General features: G+C 40.3%; 1 protein-coding gene across 1 annotated transcript in view; it reads left to right on the top strand.

Annotated features, from left to right (window-relative positions):
* The window catches only part of LOC126248836 (uncharacterized), a 535,548-nt gene extending 512,266 nt beyond the window's left edge, over positions 1-23,282 (top strand). The window contains exons 25-29 of the mRNA XM_049950252.1: positions 9,213-9,363; positions 11,590-11,851; positions 12,346-12,467; positions 21,374-21,509; positions 21,593-23,282. Of these exons, the coding sequence (XP_049806209.1) occupies positions 9,213-9,363; positions 11,590-11,851; positions 12,346-12,467; positions 21,374-21,509; positions 21,593-21,861 (940 nt within the window). The 3' untranslated portion in view covers positions 21,862-23,282. The remainder of the gene's footprint in view (positions 1-9,212; positions 9,364-11,589; positions 11,852-12,345; positions 12,468-21,373; positions 21,510-21,592) is intronic.
* Positions 23,283-25,244: the final 1,962 nt, after the last annotated feature.

Below are 25,244 nucleotides of genomic sequence, written 5' to 3' on the forward strand. Positions count from 1 at the left end.
CACAATAGAATCATAAATGTAAATGTATCTTTATTCATAACAATGGAAAATACCTTTAGTGTAGTTGTGTTTCAAAATTTCTCTATCTTAACAAATTGAATTCAGACTTAATTTCAGAAACACTCATGACTTTCCAACAAATAATAAGTAAACTTCACATAATCACTACTGTGTAAATACATTTGAAGTACTCTAGTTTATGTACAACTAACACCAACTGAAGGAGGATAGCATGGATGTAGAAAATAATCTCGAAGTATCTCGGATAGTTAGACTATGGATGTGGTCCTGGAAATCAAAATTTTATGAAGTATAAGCGACATCAATTCAGTGCTCTGTGCTTGCTAGACACATCATATACAACTGAAGGTATATTTCCCTGGAGTCTTTAAATCTATGGTGAACAAAAATTGTAATTATTTTGAAATCACATGCTTCTGCATTGAACATGAATTCCTTTGAAAGCACTTGTTTTAACTTGACATTACATATACACATTGAAAAATGTAAAATATGCTTGGAATATGTTTCTGACTTTAGGCATTTCTTTGTATTACTATTCAATACACAGCTACTTCACAGTTTTGCTTCAGACAGACCCACAAGACTTCTCGATTCCCTTGATGTCATTAGTAGTTTTATCACTCTCTTAAGCAGATATTCACTTTTGTTCCAACTTACATTTGAAATAAAACTGTAGATTGCAGTGAGAGTTAACCCTAGAAGTCCCACAGTGTCTTCTGTCCAAAAGTCGTTTATATGCATATTCACAACTACTTCATGTTTTCTTAGAAATTTTCTTTTTACTTTTATTTTCAGATATTTACACTTCATTTCAATCATTTTACTTCTGTTTTCATTAATGTTTACATAACTATTGGGTGGAGCATTGGTACAAGAGTGCAAGTGTTTTTAATATTAGTGTCCAATTTTACATTCACAACATTATTTTCTACAGAACATATCCATGCATTGGATTGTTTGTGTTCTGATTCTATCATAAAATTCTTTGCCCTGTGACCTAATTACTGCTTTACTTAGTTATTCAAAAATTATATCTTGCTTCTTAAACTGTTCCTGCATAAATGTCATCATTTGTTTCAAAAGATTAACATTTTGTCTCAAAGTTCCATCTGATCAAAACCTCTAAATGGACTCCAAACACTTACTATTTCTTCTTCACAATTCTGATGCAGTGTGTTGTTTTTTCCAAAATTATTTCTGCTTCACTTAGGCTGTCGTCAAGTTCCGTATTGTCATTTGAAACTACTTATTTTTAATTATTATCACAAAAATTTACAATCCTAAAGAAAAAGTTTTTTTTGCACATCCTACAATACTGTCTTTCACTACAGTACAAAAGAAAAAAATTTAAAGTACTTATCTTTTTCAGTGTCTTCAAAAAATGAGATCCCACATAATTATTTCCAATTATTCAGCTCCTCACCTTCCTTGTCCATCCATCCTCTTTTACTTTTGCTCCATATCTTCAGTTTTCAGTTTTTTTTTTTTAAATTTTGGATTTAATTTTTGTGATATGTTGGTACCTGGAATAATTAACAAGACTGTCCTGATGATTATCAAACCATCCCATCTCAATCCACCAACTTAAAATGTAACCACCATTTGTGGTTATGAAACTGGATACTCAATTTAATGTTTCTCAAAGTTCATAACTGAAGTGTATATTTGTTCGCTGCAATTTATCTCCACATGAGAGATAGCCTGGTTTCCTTGTAACATCAGGATCAATATGTCAGGTTAATCCAATCAAGAAATGATGTGACTGAAATGGAAATATGCTTAATAACTTATTTATTTGTGCCAGAAAAATGATCTAACTTTGACCCTACAAAATCTGAGACAATACTAGCCACACCACAGTTGTTGCTGCTGGTCCGTACATGTATGTTTTAACAATCAAGATATGAAAACATTCATTGTTTCAAGCAGTAATTTTTAAATTTGTAATTAAAAGTTGATTATTTTTCTAAAACAAATTATAAAATTTAGGTTTACAATTTGTTATAATCTTGCCAGAATAATTAACATCCCAAAATATTACAGATATCATTACCAGATTACATGAAATATCTTTCCATAATAATGTTTGATTTAGAAATCTTAATAACTTTTTAAATACATGTTTGATTTTGATGTTAACATGAGTCCTGTATCTGTACATTTAGTTACAATAGTTACAATCAGTTTCTGTGTACAAATTTTGTAAGTACAAGTTTTAATATTTCTTGCACATATTTTCATATATTAGCTATGTTTCATTGTATTTGTATTATATTTCATTGCAGTTATGTTCCAAGTATTATAATTACAACAATATATTGAATTTATAGTGTTACAATGTATCCTAATGTGTTTGTAGCACTTTGTATAAACATCAAGTGATAGTATCTGGCACTTTGCCATGGTAAGAATTGCAGTTTTTCAATAACAGTGATCCGATTCTCCTACTTTGAACCAGAAAAGCTTCTACCATCAAATCATATCTAGATTGTCACCTCTTTCCAAGGCATCACTTGTTTCGCATTCCACAAACTGGGGCATCTAGCAAGTGTCTGCCTTGGCTGGTGTCTGCCTTTGCTGGTATGTGTTATCAACAACAACAACAGCATGCTGCATGCAGCCTTGCCAGTGGCAATAGCACCAGCAGATGGAATGCAAAAGCTTATGTTGCAGCTAGAAGTTAATGGTGCAACAGCAGATATACAGTTGGACATAGATATGGCCGTGTGTCTTATTAATGTGTACATGTACAAATCACAACACACCATCAATGAATTCCTGATCATAGTGTGTAAAGTAGCAAATGAAACAAGTGTCATCTGCTACTCTGCTAAGGTGGGGTTGGCCAGTGCACCTGCCTAAGGGCACTAACTCAGCATGACACACTTATTTTTCATTATGGCACACTGATGGTGTCATACTGCCCATATTGTTAGCTATGGATGGAATGCCAGGTGATAGTTCTCCCACTCTCCACTTTCTCATACTGAAGCTTCTCCACACTGCACATGGGAAATGTGCACAATCAAGGTCATAGAGTGATATCACCTGTACTGGCCTGATACAGAAGTTGTAATAGAACACATTATCCAGAGCTGCCAGGCCTCCTTCCACAATCAGTTAGCCTCAACACAATATTTCAACTCTTGGGTCATGCCCTGGCAGTGAGTGCATGTTGATTTTGCTGGGCCATTCTCGGGAGGAATGTGGTTGCTAGTTCCTGATACCCTCTCTGACTTTCGATATGTGAAATGGATAACTACCACCACCATCCATGCCCTCATCAACACATTTGCAATGGGAGAGGGGGGATGGGTGACTTCCACCCTAGTTTCCAATAAAGGCCCTCAATTCATGACATCTGCATTTCAAGATATTTGTGAACACAATGGCATTGAGCACCTAGCCACTGGCTGTTCCCATCCCACATCCAATTCAGAAACTAAGCAGATGGTCAGGACCTTCAAAACACAGATGTGCAAGATAATGATGATAGCCAACTATGGGGAAGCACTCCAGCTTTCTTATCACCTTCTTGTCTACCTCCATAAATGAACATAGTCTAGCTAAAGTCTTATATGAGTGCAGACCCCACACCATCTTTGTCCTGCTGTGCCCAGCCCATTGGACCCTATGCTTTTACATACAGCAGTATTACTGCATGGACTCCTACACTGGACTCGTGCTTTCCGACAGGACCCTGAGTGGACCCAAGGCAACGTTGTGGCGGCAGCACCGTCCAACACACGAAGGGCTGAACTACGGCACTGCCTACACAAGTAGGGGCAGCTGTACCGTTACGCAGAATTTCGGCAACGGTGCGTCGCACACCGGACCGCACGGGGACAAAAAGCAGGCGGGCAGCGCGAGCTAGTCGACGCGACGCGACACATGTCTCCCATTTCTTCTGCCGCGGACCACGTGCGTCGAGTCAAAGTGACTCCACCGTAAATGCGTACGCGCGGTCATAAACGCAGTCACCGTTAAAGTGTCTTTCACTTCTTCGCGGACTTTACGGCGCCTCCACTCGCGCCAGGAGCAGAACATTCTGTGACGCGGCCTTTTGTCTCGCCACGGCTCGTCACTGGAGTGTATACCCTCCAGGATCAGTGATCGAGCCGTGCCGCCGGTGCAACACACCTGTATAGACGGACATTAGCGAAGAATGTTATTTGTCATTTATTGTAATGGTATGAAGAATAAATGTGTCCTGTCCCGAAACTGCTTAGTCGTTTCTGTCACAAAGCCTCTCCCTTTGAGCATAGTGCGTGGGCACGGCGATAAAGCCGGTTCACTGCACGTGAGTGACTGTAAGCGGGGAAACCACATGTTCCCGCTTCACTGGTGACCCCGACGTGATTTGAGGCTAAAAAAAAACACGTGGTGATGAACGTTCATCGGTACGAGAGACGTGGAACCGCGAGTAGGCTTGCGCGTATATGCCCACGCCGAACAGTGCTCAGTAGTAATTTTTTTTAACTAACTTTTTTTTGTATTGTTTTTGTGCGCGTGTTTTGATCGCGGACTGCTTAGTGTTATTTTTTTTTCATGTGTTTCCCTTGTCGTGTTATTTTCACTGTGTACTTTCCTCTTGTACGAGGATTCGACTCTGAACTAAGATGGCGACACTAGAGGAGTTGCAAAAGACCGTCGAAGAACTGCTCGCACGCAACACGAGGCTAGAGAGTGAGCTACAGGCACGGACTACACGTGCGGACGCCGCGCAGCCACAGACAGCTCAGGACAATGTTGGCGCGCAACTCCCCGCCACACCGACGCCTCCTACGACCGCCGGAATGCCAACAAGCACTGGACGGGCATTGATCAGGCTGCCTCCCTTTTGGCCGTGCGACCCTGTAATGTGGTTCAGCTAGGTTGAGGCGGTATTTATGAGCAACCACGTGACCTGCGACCTGGCGAAATTTGGGCACGTAGTGAGCCAGCTGGACCAGAACTATGCGGCCGAAGTGCGAGATATAATCACCGCCCCGCTGATGCAGTCAAGCTACAAACGGCTCAAGGAAGAGCTGATCCGGCGGATCAGCGAGTGCACCAACTGCTGCGGCAAGAGGAATGCGGCGATCGGAGGCCCTCGCAGTTCCTGCACCACTTGCGGAGCCTCGCACAGTCCAATATGGTGCCAGATTTGCTGTTATGCACTATCTGGGTGCACAGCCTCCAAACTCAGGTGCAGGCAGTGATAGCCGCACAGACGGAGATGCAGCTGGACGCCATCGCTAACTTGGCCGACAGGGTGCACGACGCGCTGACAATGGCACCTAGCACCGCGGCTGCGGCAGCTTACGACTCCGTCCCCCCAGCTCCATGGCGGCAAGCGCCTCCCACACCCGCATCGGATGCCGACCTGCACCAGCTAGTGCAAAACTTGACCGCACAGGTGGCAGCTCTCTTGACGCAAGTCGACCAGTTGGTGCGCTCGCAGCAAGAGGGCAGCACGCGCTGCAGTGGCAGCAGACAGGCAGCGCGGCTTGCGCAGCCAGCAACGCAGCAACAGCCGCTCCAACAATACCCCGCCGACATCACAGCACGCACAAAGTGGCTACTGCTGGTACCACGCCCGCTTCGGCAACGAAGCAACCAGGTGCCGCGTTCCTTGCTCGCACCCAAACGCCAGCTGCGACCGGACCTAGGCGCACCCGGCTGCAGTGTGATATCGGAGCGTCTGTTTGTTGTGGAACGGGGGGCAGGCGTGAGGTACCTTGTCGACACGGGTTCGGACCTCTCGATATTCCCCCGTTCTATGTTACGAGACCGCAGGCGGGCCGAGGCATTCTGCCTTACAGCGGCGAACAATTCCGCTATTAAAACTTACGGCACACACAGCCGCAATATAGATCTAGGCCTATGGCGCACGTTCTCGTGGACTTTTACAGTGGCCGACGTCAATGAGCCGATCCTGGGCGCAGACTTTCTCGGCCACTACGGGCTGCTAGCCGACATCGCAAACGGCCAGCTCATCGACGCCACAACGAATTTAAAGATAGCGGGACAGCGCCGGCAGGCTGCATAGTACAGCGTTAAACCCGTTAAATGCCCCGGACCGTACGCTGACATTCTTGAACAATTCCCCGACCTCACCCGCCCAGCCGGTGCACCGAGAGACAACAAACATTCGACGGTGCACCACATAATAACCACACCCGGACCCCCCACATCGTGTCGCCCATGTCGACTCGCGCCGGACAGACTCGCAGCAGCAAAGGCAGAGTTCGAGGCCATGCTGCGGCAAGGCATCGTGCGACCATCGAGCAGCCTATGGTCATCGGCGTTGCATTTAGTGCCCAAAAAAGACAATTTGTGGCGCCCGTGTGGGGACTATCGCGCCCTTAATTCGCGAACGGTGCCGGACTGATACCCCGTCCCACACCTTCAAGACTTCAGCTACGCCTTGGCGGCTGCACGGTGTTCAGCAAGATCGATTGCGCAAAGGCGTACACCCAAATTCCGGTGGTGCCCGAAGACATTGAAAAAACAGCCATCGTAACGCCCTTTGGGCTTTTCGAAAGCCTGTTTATGACACGTCTCCCATTTCTTCTGCCGCGGACCAAGTCTCTCCCTTTGAGCATAGTGCGTGGGCGCAGCGATAAAGCCGGTTCACTGCACGTGAGTGACTGTAAGCGGGGAAACCACACGTTCCCACTTCAACGTAGGAGGTAGCAAATGTATGACATTGCAGCTGATCTGAAGCATCTAGTCATGCAATGAAATCAGCTCTGGGCACAAGATGTGGATTCCCTCTGCCCCTCAGCCATTGACTGGGCATGAACTACACAACCACACAAAGGACAAGCCTGCCCAACAACCTGCTTGCTATTGGTATAACCATTGCCCTCATTTTAGGCAATGACAGGGGGTTCATAATGACCAGCAATGGGAACCAATGGAGGTGGAACACGTCCATCCCCTAAGCTGCTTCCAGCTCCCAACACTCAATTGCCTGCAGGTATCACCAAGCTTAACCCCAGAACCGTTACCTGGAACTCCCACAGACACCACTGACCTTTCCCAGTTAATGCCAAGAAACTACTGCAGGAGAATTTCCACTTACATAAGGTTGTCTGTAAATATCATAGCCCAATACTTGTCAGTTAGTTCTCACAAATTTCCAAATGTGTCATTAATAATGGAGTGATTGACCTTGCTGTTTGATATTTTTGATTCAGATTGCTCTGTGAACTGTTTGTGCAAGCTCAATATGATTTTGCTACACTCTAGACTTTGTTTTTGGCTAGCTATTCACTTTGTGAACTCTGCCATCATCAAACTCAGGAACCACCCATTTGTTCCACCAAGCTCTGCATTACTGCCAATGGCCTTGCTGCAGTGGTAACAACAGTTCCTGTCACATCATTGAAGTTAAGTGCTGTTGGGCTTGGTTAACACTTGGTTGGGTGAGTGTACGGGTCTGGTGAATGCTGTTGACAAGCATAATGCACTCAGGGGTTGTGAGGTGAGTTGAGGAGCTGCTTAACTGACAAATAGCAGCCCTGGTAACAAAAAATAACAATGGCTGATTGGTGTGCTGACCATGTGCCCCTACCATATCTGCATCCAGTGATGCCTGTTGGCTGATGATAACATTGCAGTGAGTTGGTACCGTTTGGCCTTTCCAGGCCTTTTCAGAGTATCTGTATTACCACCAATGTGAGTATCAGAAGCTGTATTCCACCTACACATAGTAGGGTAGAAATCATATGGTACCAATTGTGAATCTGTAGCCACAGTTTAGCAATTTTTCTTCCAGAGAGACTACTTCTTTGAGACTGGGAGGAGATTGTGTGTGAAAGAAAGAAGTAGTGGCAAGATGAATCTTTGAGTCTGACTGTGATGTGTAATATCTGTCCAGATCAGGTCCCAGTCCCGTACTTATGTTTAAGGTATCAAGATTATAAGCAGTGGAATTGGCAGGAGATGATCAGTACAGATAATTCAATTGCTAGTGGCGACAAAATTATACGAGGAGATGAATATCATTCTACATTTAAAAAAGCTATCTTTTGCTTAGTAATGACATAGAAATGAGCATTTTTCATTGGGAAATAATTCTTTTCGTAATTATAACTACATTAGTAATGAAACAAATAAAAATTAATTTCTGCCTTCATTGTATTGTGTGAAGACTGAATGGAAATGGTATTCAGAGAACAATAGCAGTATCATGCTTCTAAAGTAATAAGTCCAGATCAAGGAAAAATGTATTGAAGATATAACAACAAACAATTAAAATGCTTGAAAACTGGACCCTTTGCCAATGAGTTTACCACGGTTGGAAGGGACATTGGAAGTACTTTTCCAGAACCTTCATCTTTCAGTTCTACTATGGTGTCATGGCACTATCCTTTGAGGACTGTCTTCACTCAGAGGAACAGGAAAAAGTCCATCAGGATCACATTTGGACTGTAGGAAGCGCATTGCAGTGCCTTACCAGGCTAGGTAGCCATTGAGCATAAAGCAGATGTGGCTTAGTGCAGTGTCATAATGCGGCTTCTAATTTGTGGCAATGCCTGCTCTCACTCAATTGACCTCTACCTTCAATTTTTTCAGTCATAGATCAATTCTTGTGGCCTAGAATCATTCGAAAACTTAATCATCAGTTTGAATTTGCCACATCATGCACACATTGTATATTTCTTTCGTTTCTGCCTACGAACAGACGTCCTCTGTGAGGTTCATCTTCTACACTCTCTCAACCATTTTGAATCACTTGTACAATCCAAGGACAGCAGCTTTTGATAGGCATGCAGTCCCAGACACATGGTGGATCATGGCTAATGGCTTTGTAACCAGTCTTCCAAGTCTCAAACGTAATTTCATGGCCTAGTCCTGTTTTTACAGAACATTGCATTTTAAGCTTCAAGCAAGCCTATAAACAGGGATACACTAAAATGATGATATGAGCCACATGAAATCTGATAAATGAATGATGTCAGGTATGTTTTTAAGATGACTTCCATTTTCATCAAAATCAGTTGCAACAAGTGCACTGCAATGTACAGTCTTGTCAGAAATAAATAAATCCATACTTTTTATAAAAATCCTGTATGTATACATACTTTTTGTAATAATCACCACAGAGGGCTTCTAAAATGGAGGCTAATTAAATTTCCAACAGTAAAAACATATGACCAAGGTAAGAAATTCTACAACAATACTTTTCTTTATTACAGATGTCCACGTGACCACAATATATTCCCAGCATTGCAGGCAGAAAGAGGAACAAGAGATTTGTTTGCAGACTTCAAAGCATTCCGTTTTCCATCAACAGCAACTGTGAATTTTGTTGCAACAGTGCAATTTTGCCAGGATGTTTGTGAACCTGTAAGATAATGTTAAATTTTGATGCAAATTGTTTACACAAATTTTGAAAAGAGAACAATGTTGTCATAGAGCTTTTAAGTACCATATTTAACTTATAAAGTCTCTCTCTCTCTCTCTCTCTCTCTCTCTCTCTCTCACCGCTCACACACACACACACACACACACACACACACACACACACACACACACAAAAAAACAGTATATTAAATGCAATTTTGTTGCTTGAAACAAGATATACTCCAATATGACTTTCATAGATGTAAATTACAATACCATACTATTCATTTCCATACTTGGTTGTGTTCCATTTAACTGATGACCGCCTGTGCAATGCAGTAGATGCCAGGCAGCAAGCACTCCATTGCCCAGTGATCAGATGCCGTGTTGCCAGTCTATTGTTGTGATACAACATGACTACATTTAAAATAAAAGCAAATAAATTTTGTACTCACCCATGTAACACAAGGAGATGCTGAAAATGCCTGTCATTATTTTCCACGCATTTCTGACATCTACTCAAGAAATAATTAATTACATAATGTAATTCTCTCTGAGATTTTTAATTAATTGATTCACGGATATTATCATTGAGTTCCTATATCGTGTGAGTATTTGTTGTGTACACTACGTCCTCCAGTGCACCAAACAACAGAGTTAAATCAGGACTTCTAGTGGGCCAGATATTGTTACTGATCACTTTGTCTTTGAACACATCATGAATTGCATGCAAAGAAACATTGATCATATGAGCCCTTGCTGAATGCTGTTGAAAAAATGCGAAACTTCATCCTCTTTCACTCGGTTCATTAAAAAAGGGTCGCAAAATGGTGTGCACATATCTCTCACTTGTAAATGAGTCATTAAAAAAAAATTGGCCTGTTATTCTGTCACCAACAACTGTGCACCACACCCCTATTTTATGATCATGAAGACGTTTCTAATGAAGCACAACAGGTCTATCTGTACTCCATTATTGACAGTCTTGGGAATTAACATACCTGTGTAAATGGAACCAAGCCTTGTCTGAAAACAGAATGAGGTAAAGATCCATTTCACCAGCATGCACTTGTTTGAAAACCCATTCACAAAACTTTACCTTGTGCACAAGATCACCAGGTTAAAGTTCTTGTACTACTGATACTTTATATGGCCTTAGCCCAAGCAGCTTAGCACCTCTTTGTACAGAGGTGCACGATATTTGTGTTTGCTGTGAAAGACATCTAAAAGACTTTTTAGGGGTATTTTCCAGGCAGTATGCAATGTCATCAAGACAAGCTTCTGTGGGCACTGTACATTGTTGTATATGCTTCTTGTCCTGAACACTTCCCATTTCATGAATTTATGAACTGCGTCATGACTTGGAACTCAAACACCTGGCAACTTCTTTTCAAACAATCTCCAAACAGTTCAAGCGGACTCTGTATGCACATACAAATCATAAGTAAACTCTCATTGTGGAATTGAATAATTCACTCTACCCATTGTTGCATTCGCAAACTTCACTGTTACACTCGTGATGCATGTTTCACTGCTCGAATGACACTGCCTGACTAGGCGCCTATGTCTGTATGGCCTTCAGGCAAAAACTCACAGAAAAAGGGGGTATAGTGCGGCCCCACAGGACTCATTTGACCGGCAGGAGCGGCTTCTGTGGCCGGCCTGCAATACCCCATTCAGGAGGTCATCAGATACCCTGTAGATATAAAATAATAAAAATTAATCATAACTGTTCTCCACATTCTTTAATAAAAAATAAATAAAAATATATTCACATCCACATCTAAACTTCAAACTTTAAAAGCCACTGCATGATGTTTGATGGAGAGTACTTCAAAAATATTAATGTGATTTTCCCCCTTATTGCTCCATTCACAAATGGTGTGCAAGAAGAACAACTGAATTTATCTTTATCATCATTTCACAAAATACTTGTCAGGGAAAGTAGTATGTTCCCTGACTCTTTTTGGAACATATAATCTCAGAATTTAACAATAAACCTCTCTGTGCTGCATAATGCCTTTCTTGTAGTGTCTGCCACTGGAGTTTCAATAGTACACCCATGATGCTCTTACACTTTCTTGCCAAATGCATGATGAATGTGTGTAAATTAGGCCTAGCTTATGGTAATACCACAAGTAGTTAATGCTAAAATCTAAAGAATAGATAAATTTAGAAAATGTTTCTACTTATACAGAAAATTCATACCGTCCTTGTTTTTTTCCCCAGATTCGTTGTAACAATGGAGTACAATCCTTTGGTAGGCGAAGGAGGCGAGACTTGACTCAAAGTATTGATTCTTCAGGAAAAAATTCAGTTGTTAAAGGAAAATGCAAATTCCAAGAAGAAGAAAGAAAAAATATGAACATATCATTAAATGAAACTAATGAGAACACCTCTACTGATCCCAATTACTGTGATGAATCCATCACTGAAACTACTCCTAATGAAGACCTTGAACTGGATACAACAGTTCCTATACCAATAAATGGTAAATCGTAACAGGGGTTCTCATTGCTGGGGAGGAAAATTAATGTGTATTCTTTTCATATTTCATTTCATTCTGAAATGTTTTGTTCTGTATTCGTATCAAGTGGGTAGAAAACTGTTATAACTGTGGTAAATAGATAATACTTTAAAATTATCCAGTGTTGTGAAGTGAAAGGAGAGACAGAAATGATGCCCTTGAAATCAGAAACAACATTTGTTCGTACCCCATGGTAGGGAATGGCTACTTAAGACTCCCATTTAAAAATGAAAACTGGATGCTTTACTAGAGTAAATGAAGGAAAATAGGTAAGAAGGGGACAGAAATTAAAATAAACTATGAAAGAAATAATGAAACTAAAAAGTTAATGCAGCGTTAACTATTACGTAGAGTTCAGCATAATATTCTTCTACATTTCCATTAATTTATAGATAACATTGTTGATACTCTTTCTACAGCTATAATTCAGTCTCTGAACTATTTTATATTTTGTTTAGATTATGATGCTGAAGTAAGTGAAGAACGTCCAGTTACTCCAGCCATAGGTGATGTAACCAATGCAAGTATTCAGAAGGAGAGTGGGCCAGAGCTGCCCAGTGCATTGCCATTACAGTTAAGGGTAAATATATATTTCATTTTGGCATTAGTAAGCAACACAGTATTCAAATTAATTAAAATTGTTATTTTTGCAAGGCAGAAACAGTGAACGTGCACATGATTATCACAGAATGGAAATTCCCCGTTTTAGAAGATAGTATTATTTATGCACTATGATTGTTATCTGTTATCACAGTGGAGGAAGCTGGTCTTCAGTACACTGACTTGTGTATAACATTTTTTTTTCTTTTTCTCCAGTTGGACAGATACGAGTGTGGTAAAATAGTAGATGAATTACTTGATATGATGGGCAACCACAGTTGTGACTATACATTTCAAATGATGAAAAACATGACAGCACATCAAAATGATTTATTAATCATGACTACTTTTGTGACATTATAGTCACATCCTCAGGTAACAAATTGTTGACCTTTCAATACACAATTTGTGAAAACTTTGTACGAGACTGCTATTATTTACTCTTATAGAGTTTCAAGGATTTCATGTATGGAAAGGTCAACAGTTTGTTATCTGAAGATGTGACTATAATGTCACAAAACTAGTCATGATTAATAAATCATTTTGACCCAGCTATTACAGTTTTTGTCATCTGGGAAAAAAAGATAGCAGAATTCCTTACTTTTGACTAAGGCCTGTTAATGGAGTGTAAGTGGTTGAAAACTGTTAGTTTAACACATATGACAGTGACCAAGATAATGTCAACATATGCAACACATGGCAAGAAAAATGAATATGGAGCAAGAAACAATCATCTGCTATAAGGACCTCTAATAATCATTAAGGATTGTTGTAAATAATCATAGAACTAATGAGATACGTTTGATGTCAAAATTCACTCAATATCCTGGTGCAGAATCTATTTCTATAATCACAGTCCAACACAGCCTGCACAAATTGATCATTTGCATCAGGAAAACACTCTCCACATACTTATTTGTCACAAATGAAGCCAAGATCCTGCTATACAGTCTGGAAAACATTCAAAGAGATAATGTACATTTTATATAACAGTGTGCTGTTCTTTATTTGTTTATTTATTTATTGTTCTGTGGGACCAAATTAAGGAGAAGTCTCCATGGTCATGGAACGAGTCAATACATGAAATTATAAAACGATATTAGAAACAGATAAAATGAAATGTAAAAAAACATATTCAGGTGACAAGTCGTAAGTTTAAATAAAGAAAATCAACAATGTAACACTGGACTTTGCTTAATTTTTTAGCTCTTCCAGGAGCTCCTCGACAGAATAGAAGGAGTGAGCCATGAGGAAACTCTTCAGATTAGACTTAAAAGAGTTTGGGCTACTGCTAAGATTTTTGAGTTCTTTTGGTAGTTTACTGAAAATGGATGCAGCAGAATACTGCACTCCTTTCTGCACAAGAGTCAAGGAAATTGACTCCACATGCAGATTGGATTTCTGCCTAGTATTAACTGAGTGAAAGCTGCTAACTCTTGGGAATAGGCTAATATTGCTAACAACAAACAACATTAAAGAAAATATATATTGCGAGGGCAATGTCAGAATTCCCAGACTATTGAATAGGGGTCGACAAGAGGTTCTCTAACTTACACCAAATATAGCTCGAACAGCCAGTTTTTGAGCCAAAAATACCCTTTTTGAATCAGAAGAATTACCCCACAAAATAATACCATACGACATAAGCGTATGAAAATATGCGAAGTTGACTACTTTTCGTGTTGAAGTGTCACTTATTTCAGATACTGTTCTAATGGTAAATAAAGCAGCATTTAGTTTCTGAACAAGATCCTGGACATGGGCTTTCCACAACAGCTTACTATCTATCCGAACGCCTAGGAACTTGAACTGTTCCGTCTCGAGTATAATATGCCCATTCTGTCTGATCAAAATATCGGTTCTTGTTGAATTGTGTGTTAGAAACTGTAAAAACTGAGTCTTACTGTGATTTAGCACCAAATTATTTTCGACAAGCCACGAACTTATTTCATGAACTACATTATTTGATACGGTTTCAATATTACACACAAGATCCTTCACTACCAAGCTGGTGTCATCAGCAAACAGAAATATTTTTGAATCACCTGTAATACTAGAAGGCATATCATTTATATAAATAAGAAACAGCAGTGGCCCCAGCACCGACCCTTGGGGAATGCCCCACTTAACAGTGCCCCATTGGGACTGAACATCACTACCACTCTCAACATTGCGGAGAATTACCTTCTGCTTTCTGTTCTTAAAGTAAGAGGCGAACCAATTGTAAACTACTCCCCTTACTCCATAATGGTCCAACTTCTGCAGTAATATTTGGTGGTCAACACAGTCAAAAGCCTTCGTTAAATCAAAGAAAACACCTAGCGTTCACAACCTTTTATTTAATCCATCCAAAACCTCACAGAGAAAAGAGAATATAACATTTTCAGTTGTTAAACCATTTCTAAAACCAAACTGAACATTTGACAGCAAATTATGTGAATTTAAATGCTCCAGTAACCTTGTATATACAACCTTCTCGATAACTTTAGGAAACACCGATGGCATAGAAATAGGTCTAAAATTGTCAACATTATCAGTGTCTCCCTTTTTATAAAGTGGCTTCACTACTGAGTACTTTAATCAGTCAGGAAACCGACCACTCCTAAAGGAAAAGTTACAGATATGGCTAAGTACTGGGCTAACATACATAGAACAATACTTCAGTATTCTGCTAGATACCCTGTCGTATCCATGAGAGTTCTTGGTCTTTAGTGATTTAATTATTAACTCAATCTCCCTCTTGTCAGTATCATGGAGGAGCATTTCAGGTAACAGTCTCGGAACACTTTTTTCTAAGAGCGCTATATGATTCCCTATTGGGACTAGGTTTCTATTTAGTTCACCTGCTATATTCAGAAAGTGATTATTAAATACTGTACATATATGCGACTTATCAGTAACACGGACATTCCCACTATCCACTGATTCTATATCCTCGACCTGTCTCTGCAGACCAGCCACTTCCTTTACGACTGACCATATGGTTTTAATTTTATCTTGAGACTTAGCTATTCTATCTGCATACCACATACTTTTTGCCTTCCTAATAACGTTTTTAAGCACCTTAAAATACTGTTTGTAATGGGCTGCTGCATTTAGATTTTGACTGTTTCTAACATTTTGATATAATTGCCACTTTGTTCTACAAGATATTCTTATCCCTCTAGTCAGCCACCCAGGCTGCCTGTTTGTGCTAGTACCCTGTTTTGAACGTTCTAACGGAAAACAACTTTCAAAGAGTACGAGAAAAGTCTTGAGAAAAGCATTATATTTATCGTCTACTGTGTCAGCGCTATAAACATCTTGCCACTCTTGTTCCTTGATAAGGTTTACAAAGGTCTCTACAGCAACTGGATCAGCTTTCCTAAACAGCTGATGACTATATTTAACACGTGTTGCAGCACAAAAATCTCTTAGAGTTAAAATTTGTGCATCATGATCTGAAAGGCCATTCACCTTTTTGCTAACAGAATGCCCTTCTAGTAATGAGGAATGAACAAAAATGTTGTCTATGGTTGTTCTACTGTTCCCTTGCACTCTCGTTGGAAAGAATACGGTTTGCATAAGATTATATGAATTAAGGAGGTCTACCAGAATCCTCTTCATTGCACAATAATCACTTATACAATTAATATTGAAGTCACCACATATAACTAACTTTTTGTATTTCCTATAAAGTGAACCAAGAACCTCCTCTAGCTTTAGCAAAAATGTTGTGAAATGGGAGTCTGGGGATCTATAAACAACAACAGTTAGAAGTTTAGCTCCATTAAATTTAACCACACCTACACAACATTCAAACACCTTTTCAGTGCAGTACTTTGAAACATCAACTGACTCAAATGGGATGCCGTTTTTCACATACATGGCTACTCCCCCACACCACAAAGAGCTCCTCAAAAAGCTGCCAGCCAACCTGTATCCTGGTAAAGGAAGCCTCTGAATTATCTCCTTATTTAAGAAGTGTTCAGATATACCAATAATTTCAGAGTGAATATCTATAAGCAGTTCACTAACTTTATCTCTAATACCTTGTATATTTTGATGAAATATACTAATTCCCTCATTACTCGGATACCTAAGCTTTGTCGAAAGTGGTTCCTTTGTTAGAGAGACTTCCCTTAAGCAGGAATACCTATCAGCTGACTTCAATCTAAAAAAGGTGCAGCTCTAACACCCACTACTGCAGGAATTTTCCCATGAGTGATCCCACCCACCCCACCTATGCTGTCACCTATAAGCTTTGTCAACCTCCCCTTCCCATACCTGTTGAGGTGCAGGCCATGTCTAGTGAAAGATTCCATCTTCACTAACCAAAATGTATGTCACTAGCTCTTATCAGGCATACTAGTTGAACACGTTCCATTGCTCCATTGATCAGCAGAGTTGAATAATATTAAGCATGTATGGTACATTTTAGAGCAGAAACTGTGGAGTTGAGTTCCATCCCCAGTGTAGCAGACAGAATTGAGGGTTATATTGTATGGTGAACAGCACAAAATTTCACTAGAAATAATGCACAAGTTTCTGCATCCATTGTATGATATACTGACACTGTGTAGCAGACTAAAGAAGATCATTTGCTAGATTAATAATACTGTGTTGTTGTTTTTCCATTCCCAAGGTAACTATGCATTTACCAGAGTGGATTTAAAGGTAACATACAGATATTATTTCATGATACTTACTGTATGGGAGGAGAGTTTCATCCTGCATCTTTCTGGCTATCTTTCAACTTCTGTAAATAGTTTCTATGCACAGTCCATCCAGTGGGGCACAAGTTTCAAAATAACCTGGGCATTGAACCATAGCAGCTCACATGTATCCAGTGTGGCCTTGGTGGTGGGCTGAAAGTATCTCCCACTTAGTGTTATATTCAATTGACTTAACAAATGACTCTGATGGTATGAGCTCAGAACTGCATCATGAGTTGGAGCACCTCTCATGAGAATTGTGCAATTTTAAAATAAATGGAATCTGTAATGTGGAGCCATTCATAGTTGTGGAACAGAAAGACAGTTGGAGATTCATAGAACACAGTCACAGGGATTTTCCATGCAGATTACATCACCTTGCATTTTTTTGTTAATGGTTCCTCAATGTGCACACTTTCTTTTATTTCGATGTGTAGTGCTAGGCACAGGATTCAGATTCACCCCATGCCACTGTTCTTTTTAGAATTCCATTGCCAGACACCATGCAATGTACAGTGGCCAATACATGTCATCCTCTGTTGTTCCTCAGTATCCAGGTCATGGCTTTTACAAAGTGCAGCTACCCACATACAGTATTGTAAATGTAGCATACAAAATATGGAATTTCTAGACAAGGTTTTCCAAATGAACCTAATGGTTACTACTTGGAGATTTGGTGCTGGTATTCGACTTATTGGTCATCCTGACATGGTTCAGAGCCAAGGCTGACACAGACGGCAGCAAAGAACAAGCACAAAATGGAGAGTGCTGCAGTCTCCCCCACAGATCCTGACCACTGTGAATTCTGCTTGGACCAAGTCATTTTGTCAACAATAAATAAACTATTGCTCACTGATCTCTTCACATCCTCTCTGCCAATCTCCTCCTCTCCCCTCTCTTTGTCCATCTCCTCCTTCTCACTTTCTCTGTCCACCTTCTCCTCCCCCTCTCGCTTTCCATCTCCTGCTTCCCCTTCTCTCTCTTCATCTCCTCCCCCCTCTCTGTCTCCTCCTTCCCCCTCTCACTGTCCATCTCTGCCTTCGCCCTTTCACTGTCCACCTCCTCCTCTTGCCATTCTCTGTCCACTTCCTTTTCCCACACTCTCTGTCCACTTCCCCCTTCCATCTGTCTGCCCATCTTCTCCTCTCCCCTGTCTCTTTCCATCTCCCCCTCTTTCTGTTCTTTGTCCATCTCCTCCTCTCCTCTTTCTTTCTGACCATTTCCCCCTCCCCCTCTCTCTTTGTCCATTTCCTCTTCCCCTTATCTGCATCCATCTACACCTTCTCCCTCTCTGTACCCACCTACTCCTCTCCCCTCTCCATCTGTCAATCTGCTCCCACCTTTTCTCTCTCCGTGTTATCACCCCCACACCAATAGGAGGTTGCTGGTTCTTACCCTGACAGTATTTCTTCCCATTTAGTAAATACTGTGTGTACCAAATGTGATTTAAATTAATCTAAGGGTTTAGGTGGAGCTTTATACCCATGGCTTTGCCCCTGTAAACACATGTCTCATACGTTTGACATATATTTAACATGTTTCACACATATTTGTACAAACATTTCACCTGTATCTGTACCACAGTTCACCCTGCAGTTTAAGTTTCACATAGCTCAATGTTTATGGTGTTACATCTCCTGAACTACACTCCTGGAAATGGAAAAAAGAACACATTGACACCGGTGTGTCAGACCCACCATACTTGCTCCGGACACTGCCAGAGGGCTGTACAAGCAATGATCACACGCACGGCACAGCGGACACACCAGGAACCGCGGTGTTGGCCGTCGAATGGCGCTAGCTGCGCAGCATTTGTGCACCGCCGCCGTCAGTGTCAGCCAGTTTGCCGTGGCATACGGAGCTCCATCGCAGTCTTTAACACTGGTAGCATGCCGCGACAGCATGGACGTGAACCGTATGTGCAGTTGACGGACTTTGAGCGAGGGCGTATAGTGGGCATGCGGGAGGCCGAGTGGACGTACCGCAGAATTGCTCAACACGTGGGGCGTGAGGTCTCCACAGTACATCAATGTTGTCGCCAGTGGTCGGCGGAAGGTGCACATGCCCGTCGACCTGGGACCGGACCGCAGCGACGCACGGATGCACGCCAAGACCGTAGGATCCTACGCAGTGCCGTAGGGGACCGCACCGCCACTTCCCAGCAAATTAGGGACACTGTTGCTCCTGGGGTATCGGCGAGGACCATTCGCAACCGTCTCCATGAAGCTGGACTACGGTCCCGCACACCGTTAGGCCGTCTTCCGCTCACGCCCCAACATCGTGCAGCCCGCCTCCAGTGGTGTCGCGACAGGCGTGAATGGAGGGACGAATGGAGACGTGTCGTCTTCAGCGATGAGAGTCGCTTCTGCCTTGGTGCCAATGATGGTCGTATGCGTGTTTGGCGCCGTGCAGGTGAGCGCCACAATCAGGACTGCATACGACCGAGGCACACAGGGCCAACACCCGGCATCATGGTGTGGGGAGCGATCTCCTACACTGGCCGTACACCACTGGTGATCGTCGAGGGGACACTGAATAGTGCACGGTACATCCAAACCGTCATCGAACCCATCGTTGTACCATTCCTAGACCGGCAAGGGAACTTGCTGTTCCAACAGGACAATGCACGTCCGCATGTATCCCGTGCCACCCAACGTGCTCTAGAAGGTGTAAGTCAACTACCCTGGCCAGCAAGATCTCCGGATCTGTCCCCCATTGAGCATGTTTGGGACTGGATGAAGCGTCGTCTCACGCGGTCTGCACGTCCAGCACGAACGCTGGTCCAACTGAGGCGCCAGGTGGAAATGGCATGGCAAGCCGTTCCACAGGACTACATCCAGCATCTCTACGATCGTCTCCATGGGAGAATAGCAGCCTGCATTGCTGCGAAAGGTGGATATACACTGTACTAGTGCCGACATTGTCCATGCTCTGTTGCCTGTGTCTATGTGCCTGTGGTTCTGTCAGTGTGATCATGTGATGTATCTGACCCCAGGAATGTGTCAATTAAGTTTCCCCTTCCTGGGACAATGAATTCACGGTGTTCTTATTTCAATTTCCAGGAGTGTATATTGTACAATGATATAATTTTGCAAGTACATCCAGTGGTATATGCGGATACTGACTGTGAAATGTGTTGCAAATAGATTTGGTAGCAAAGAAGTAATAAATTAAAATCATGATGTGACAGTTCTTCACACATCTCAGTATTTATGACATCATGTCTCCTGAACTATATGTCATACAATGATATATTTTTGCAAGTACATTCAGTGATATATGTGAATACTGTTTGTAAAATGTGTTGCAAATGGAGTTAGTAGTAAAGCAGTAATAAATTAAAAGGCCATGCCTGATGCAGCTGTTTTTCTGCCTGAACAGCAAAAATATAGTAAACAATAAACTTCTTTTTCCTTCATCATTTTGTGGGGGTATCAGTGAGAAAAGGTTTTGTAAAGGTTTAAAATTGTGTGTAAATTTGGTTGCGAGTCACTAAGTGCTCTCATTCACAAATTCTGGGTGAATATAGTCTGGCAGTTGGCACATTGTGAGCTACACTTCTTTTTCACCCTCCCCCCTTCGCCACTCCCTTTTGAGAGATAGTTAGCTTAGTTAGCTCTTACCAGTAGCTCTTTCTTGACAGTAAGTGATTTGTGTACCTAGTTTGATTGAAATCAGTCCACTGATTAAGGAGGAGATATGGAACATACATACATTCATTTTTATAGTAAAAACTGTGGGCTAAGTAAACACAGTTCACATTATCTGCAGAACATTTAAATAATCAAACACTGACAGAGTTGATAAGGACAACAGTCATAGTTGTAGGATCTTGGACCAGATCTGGTTTCCCCATGCCCACCAACCATGGGAACCAGATTGCTGAACATTAAATGCTAATTGAAACTAAATTAGTAAAGTTATCAAAGTAGTATGAGACAGTGAAACTACCATGCAGTAAAGGATATAGTTCTCATTCTTTTAAATCAATTAATAATGTGAGGCATCTTACATTGAAAGCAATATAGTATATGATTAACGCAGAAACATATTATTTTTAATTAACCATTATATGCCAAGTCATTGAAACATAAATATATGAAGATTACATGAGAGAAGATAAATTTAAGTTAGTTTCCAGTGTAATGTAGCCTATAAAATGGAGCCAAACTAATATAGATCCTTTTTCCAGCTTGTTGTTGGGGAGGACATCATACCAAAGCCTACAAAGCCAACAATATTCAAAAAAGAGACTTCAAGAGGTGCAACAGTACAAAATACCATGAATGATGGAACTGCAGATGAGTATCTCAATACAGGAGCCAAAGGTTTGTTTCTGTCTCTAGTGTAATTATGTATTTGATCAACACAATGTGTTTCACTCTTACTAATATTATTCTCTTTTTTTCAGATGAATCTGTCGACACAGATTCTGTTTGTGCAACTAAATTAACAGTGGCATCATCGATTATTGCCATTATACTGTTCAATATAAGCTTTGTGTTTTGTATTATGTATTTCTACAGAGTTCAGACTGAACAAAGAGTCAGACATGAATCCTTAGAACATAGACTGGCTACAAGCCAGATTCCAGAAGTTTTGTTTCGGAATGTTTACGATCGACTACCACCAAATCCTACATTTAGTAAGCTTGGAAATGAAGTATGTTCAGAAAAGTAAATATGAAAAGTTACTTGTCATTTTTATGTAAGTGGTTTGAGTGAATCTGATGACTAAAACATAAAAAAACTCTTACAAGAAGTGCTAGTAACTATGATGTGAAAGCATATTTGTGATATCTTTCATAGTGGACTTCTGTAAATGTTTTTATTCGAACTCTGTTTATAATACATTTTTGTGACATGTGCTGACTAGTATTTGTTAAATGGCCAAATGTTGAGGACATGTTTATTACATTTTCTTAACTTAAAGCTGTTTCATTATTCAGGTACTTGTAAATATAGTTCCTTAACTTTGCATTACGCAGTTCTTGATCATAATACATTGTTTCTCACCTCTGACATTCGAAATATACTCTTTTATGGTTCCATTTTCTTTGTACATGACAGTATGAAACAGATTTCACTCAGTGTGTTATGATGGCTGTAAAAACTAAGTATGCTATGATCATTAAAACAAGCAACGAAATGAAGCTACCAGAATTATAGTCCTAGACTACTGTGGGCTCTATACTATCATCATTTTGTGGCTTCAGGAGTTCAGGCTTCAAATAATGTGTGAAACAGAGAGTAGTGTCACATATGTGATAATATACTTAAAACCATACAATGTTGCAGCAATGCTGTACAACTAAATTGCTTGTGTATTGTGAAATGAAGCCTGAATCCTGGTATGAACATTTTTCATTATATCTAAGGGTAATTCTAGCTACAGTAAAACACTAACTTTATAATCTCCAGAAGAGAGAAGATACGTGGAAATTAAAAGTGGAGAGGTATGCATGAAACTGAATTTGAACCATCTAGCACAGATAAAAACTGTTGGAAAATGTATACCATGGTTCTTTAAGACTCATATTGTAATGTACTTCAGCCCATGAGATGTCAATAAGCAATATTGCATGTATCACCTTATATATAAATGTTAAGCTCCAATAACGAGTCATTACAAATCTATTGAATTGAATTTGATACATGTAGCACAGATACAAACTGTTGAAAAATGTATACCATGGTTCTTTAAGACTCATATTGTGATGTAATTCAGCCCATGAGATGTCAATAAGCAATATTGTAGTATCACCTTATGTATAAATGTTAAGCTCCAATAATGAGCCATTACAAATCTAATCATCTGGTTGCTGGAGTAGCTAATGTAGAACAATTCTCTAATGTTCTGCAAAAAATCAATAAGAGGAGAATAGTTGTTATGGTGCAGATATCATCAAGTTATTCTAATTTAACTAAAGTTGGTGCATTGATCTGCAGTCCCTAACACATTTCCCCTTCTCATTGTAATAGTTTTAATCAGACTGATACTTCATTATTTATTTTATAATCATTTGAGTTCATCTGATCTGTTTTAACTAATCATGTTACTGTAGTATTATGTAAACTAGTAGTTTTTATTTTAAGCCTTTTTCACAGCCAAATTCTACAGTTGACTGTAATCTTCCACTATATGACACAATCTGTCCTCTATTTTGTATGATTTATTGTATTAAATTTGCATTGGAATACAGAGTTGTTTTTAATTTTTAGTGATATAATGGCAAAACAAATAGTACTCTGTATTTAAGTTGAACTGTTTAATACTAGACCACTCAACGTAGAATAATATGTTTGTTTTTATTTGTACTTAGAACAAACAATAAGAAAACTGCCCTACACAAACCCCATTTTAAAACTGAAATTCATAATTCAGAAGAATAAAATGTTCCTTACTTCATGTAATTGCATTCACAAATAACCATTACTTTGCAAATCCTGAAGATTATGTCATTAGTAGAAAACAGTTATCATCTCTTTCCACTAGCTAAATCTCTGAAAGCTGTAAATACATCATTTCAGTACTGTTCTTTATCCTGTTCCCCTATAGCGATACCATAAATTCCTCTTTGAAAAGAATAACCATCTGTTAAGTGAAATCTGACTAACTCCATCATTCTCCTCATGGACAAGGACCAAAGTCCACATGTGATATCAAGTATTTCTTCTAATGCTATGACCTATTTACAAACCTTTTTTCTTAATGTGTGCCCCTATTCCCATAGCTACTTTCTTCACTCTTTTACTAAAACCTATGGTTCCAGCCAGCCAGGCTTCTGACTACAGGTGTTTACATAGAATGCACTAGCAAATTGTCTACCTGTGGACAAATACCTTCACCTTGTTACATGAAACCTACTAGTACAAGTCAAAAGAATTATTTTCTTCAATGCCTCCTCAGACAACTGTTCACGTAACATACAATCTTGCGTTCTAACATACCATCAGGGTTACTCCCTTGCTATGACAATGTATTTATCATCAGATTTTTTAGGATTTTGTAAGTGTGTAACTACCAGTTATGGTTGCTTCAGGTGCCTAACATAACCACGCACTCTGATTTGAAATACCAACATCAATTCAGTAGAGATACACACAGAGAGAAATCCTTTCTTCATAAAATAATAAAGAAAATAATCAATTATTGACAATATAATGTAAATGGATATATAAGAAATCTACTCAACAAGCAGTGGCATTGGAACACACACACAGAAGTGTTTAACTTTTACAAGCTTTTGTAGCCAGTGGCTCCTTCTTCCGCCAGAATAGTTGAAGGTACTTACCATTCTGTATGTCTCCCCTGACCCAGGATTCTGGGTGACTTTTCCCTAAACCTCTCCAGTCCTTTTCCTTCATCCGCCCCCCCCCCCCCCCCTTGTCCTTCAACTCTTCTACCAGAAGAAGGAGCCACTGGCGCCGAAAGCTTGTAAAAGTTAAATCCTTTTGTGCGTATATTCCCCTGCTGCTTCTTCTTGAGTACGTTTTTATCCATCCAATTACACTATATTTCTTCATAAAATGCTATGAACACATTACATGAATAACTCAGATATACTGACAGCAACTTCACAACTGTTGAACTAGTCAAATATTACTTCTCAGTGAACCTAAAATTTGTGATATCCGCTTCTTTGCTGCCTGGCAAAGTATTATCACTTGACATTGACATGCTGCACAACTGTAAAAGCTTTCATGACATTTAAATGAGCCATTAAGCATGACTTGCATTTGAGCTATAACTGTACTTCTAACGAAAAATCTCCACCCTTCAATTTCAGTGCCTCAAATAACAATACGTATGATGACAATCCCTGTTACATTTGTAATGAGTTATTAGCTCTTCAGTACATTAAACTTAACACAGTCTGGTCACAACATACCAGAGCTGTAACACCCCATGCCCACAGGCAAGTATACTCTTCCACCACTGTTATTGGTGTGAAGAGAGAAATATGTTCTTCTCTAGATCAGTCACTTTCCATTACAAGAGGTGCTGTGTGGTTAACAATAATTCTTACCATTTTTCAGCCCTTCTCCTCAGAGACTCATGAA

The sequence above is a fragment of the Schistocerca nitens genome, chromosome 3 (genome assembly GCF_023898315.1).
Source record: "Schistocerca nitens isolate TAMUIC-IGC-003100 chromosome 3, iqSchNite1.1, whole genome shotgun sequence".
Lineage (NCBI taxonomy): Eukaryota > Metazoa > Arthropoda > Insecta > Orthoptera > Acrididae > Schistocerca > Schistocerca nitens.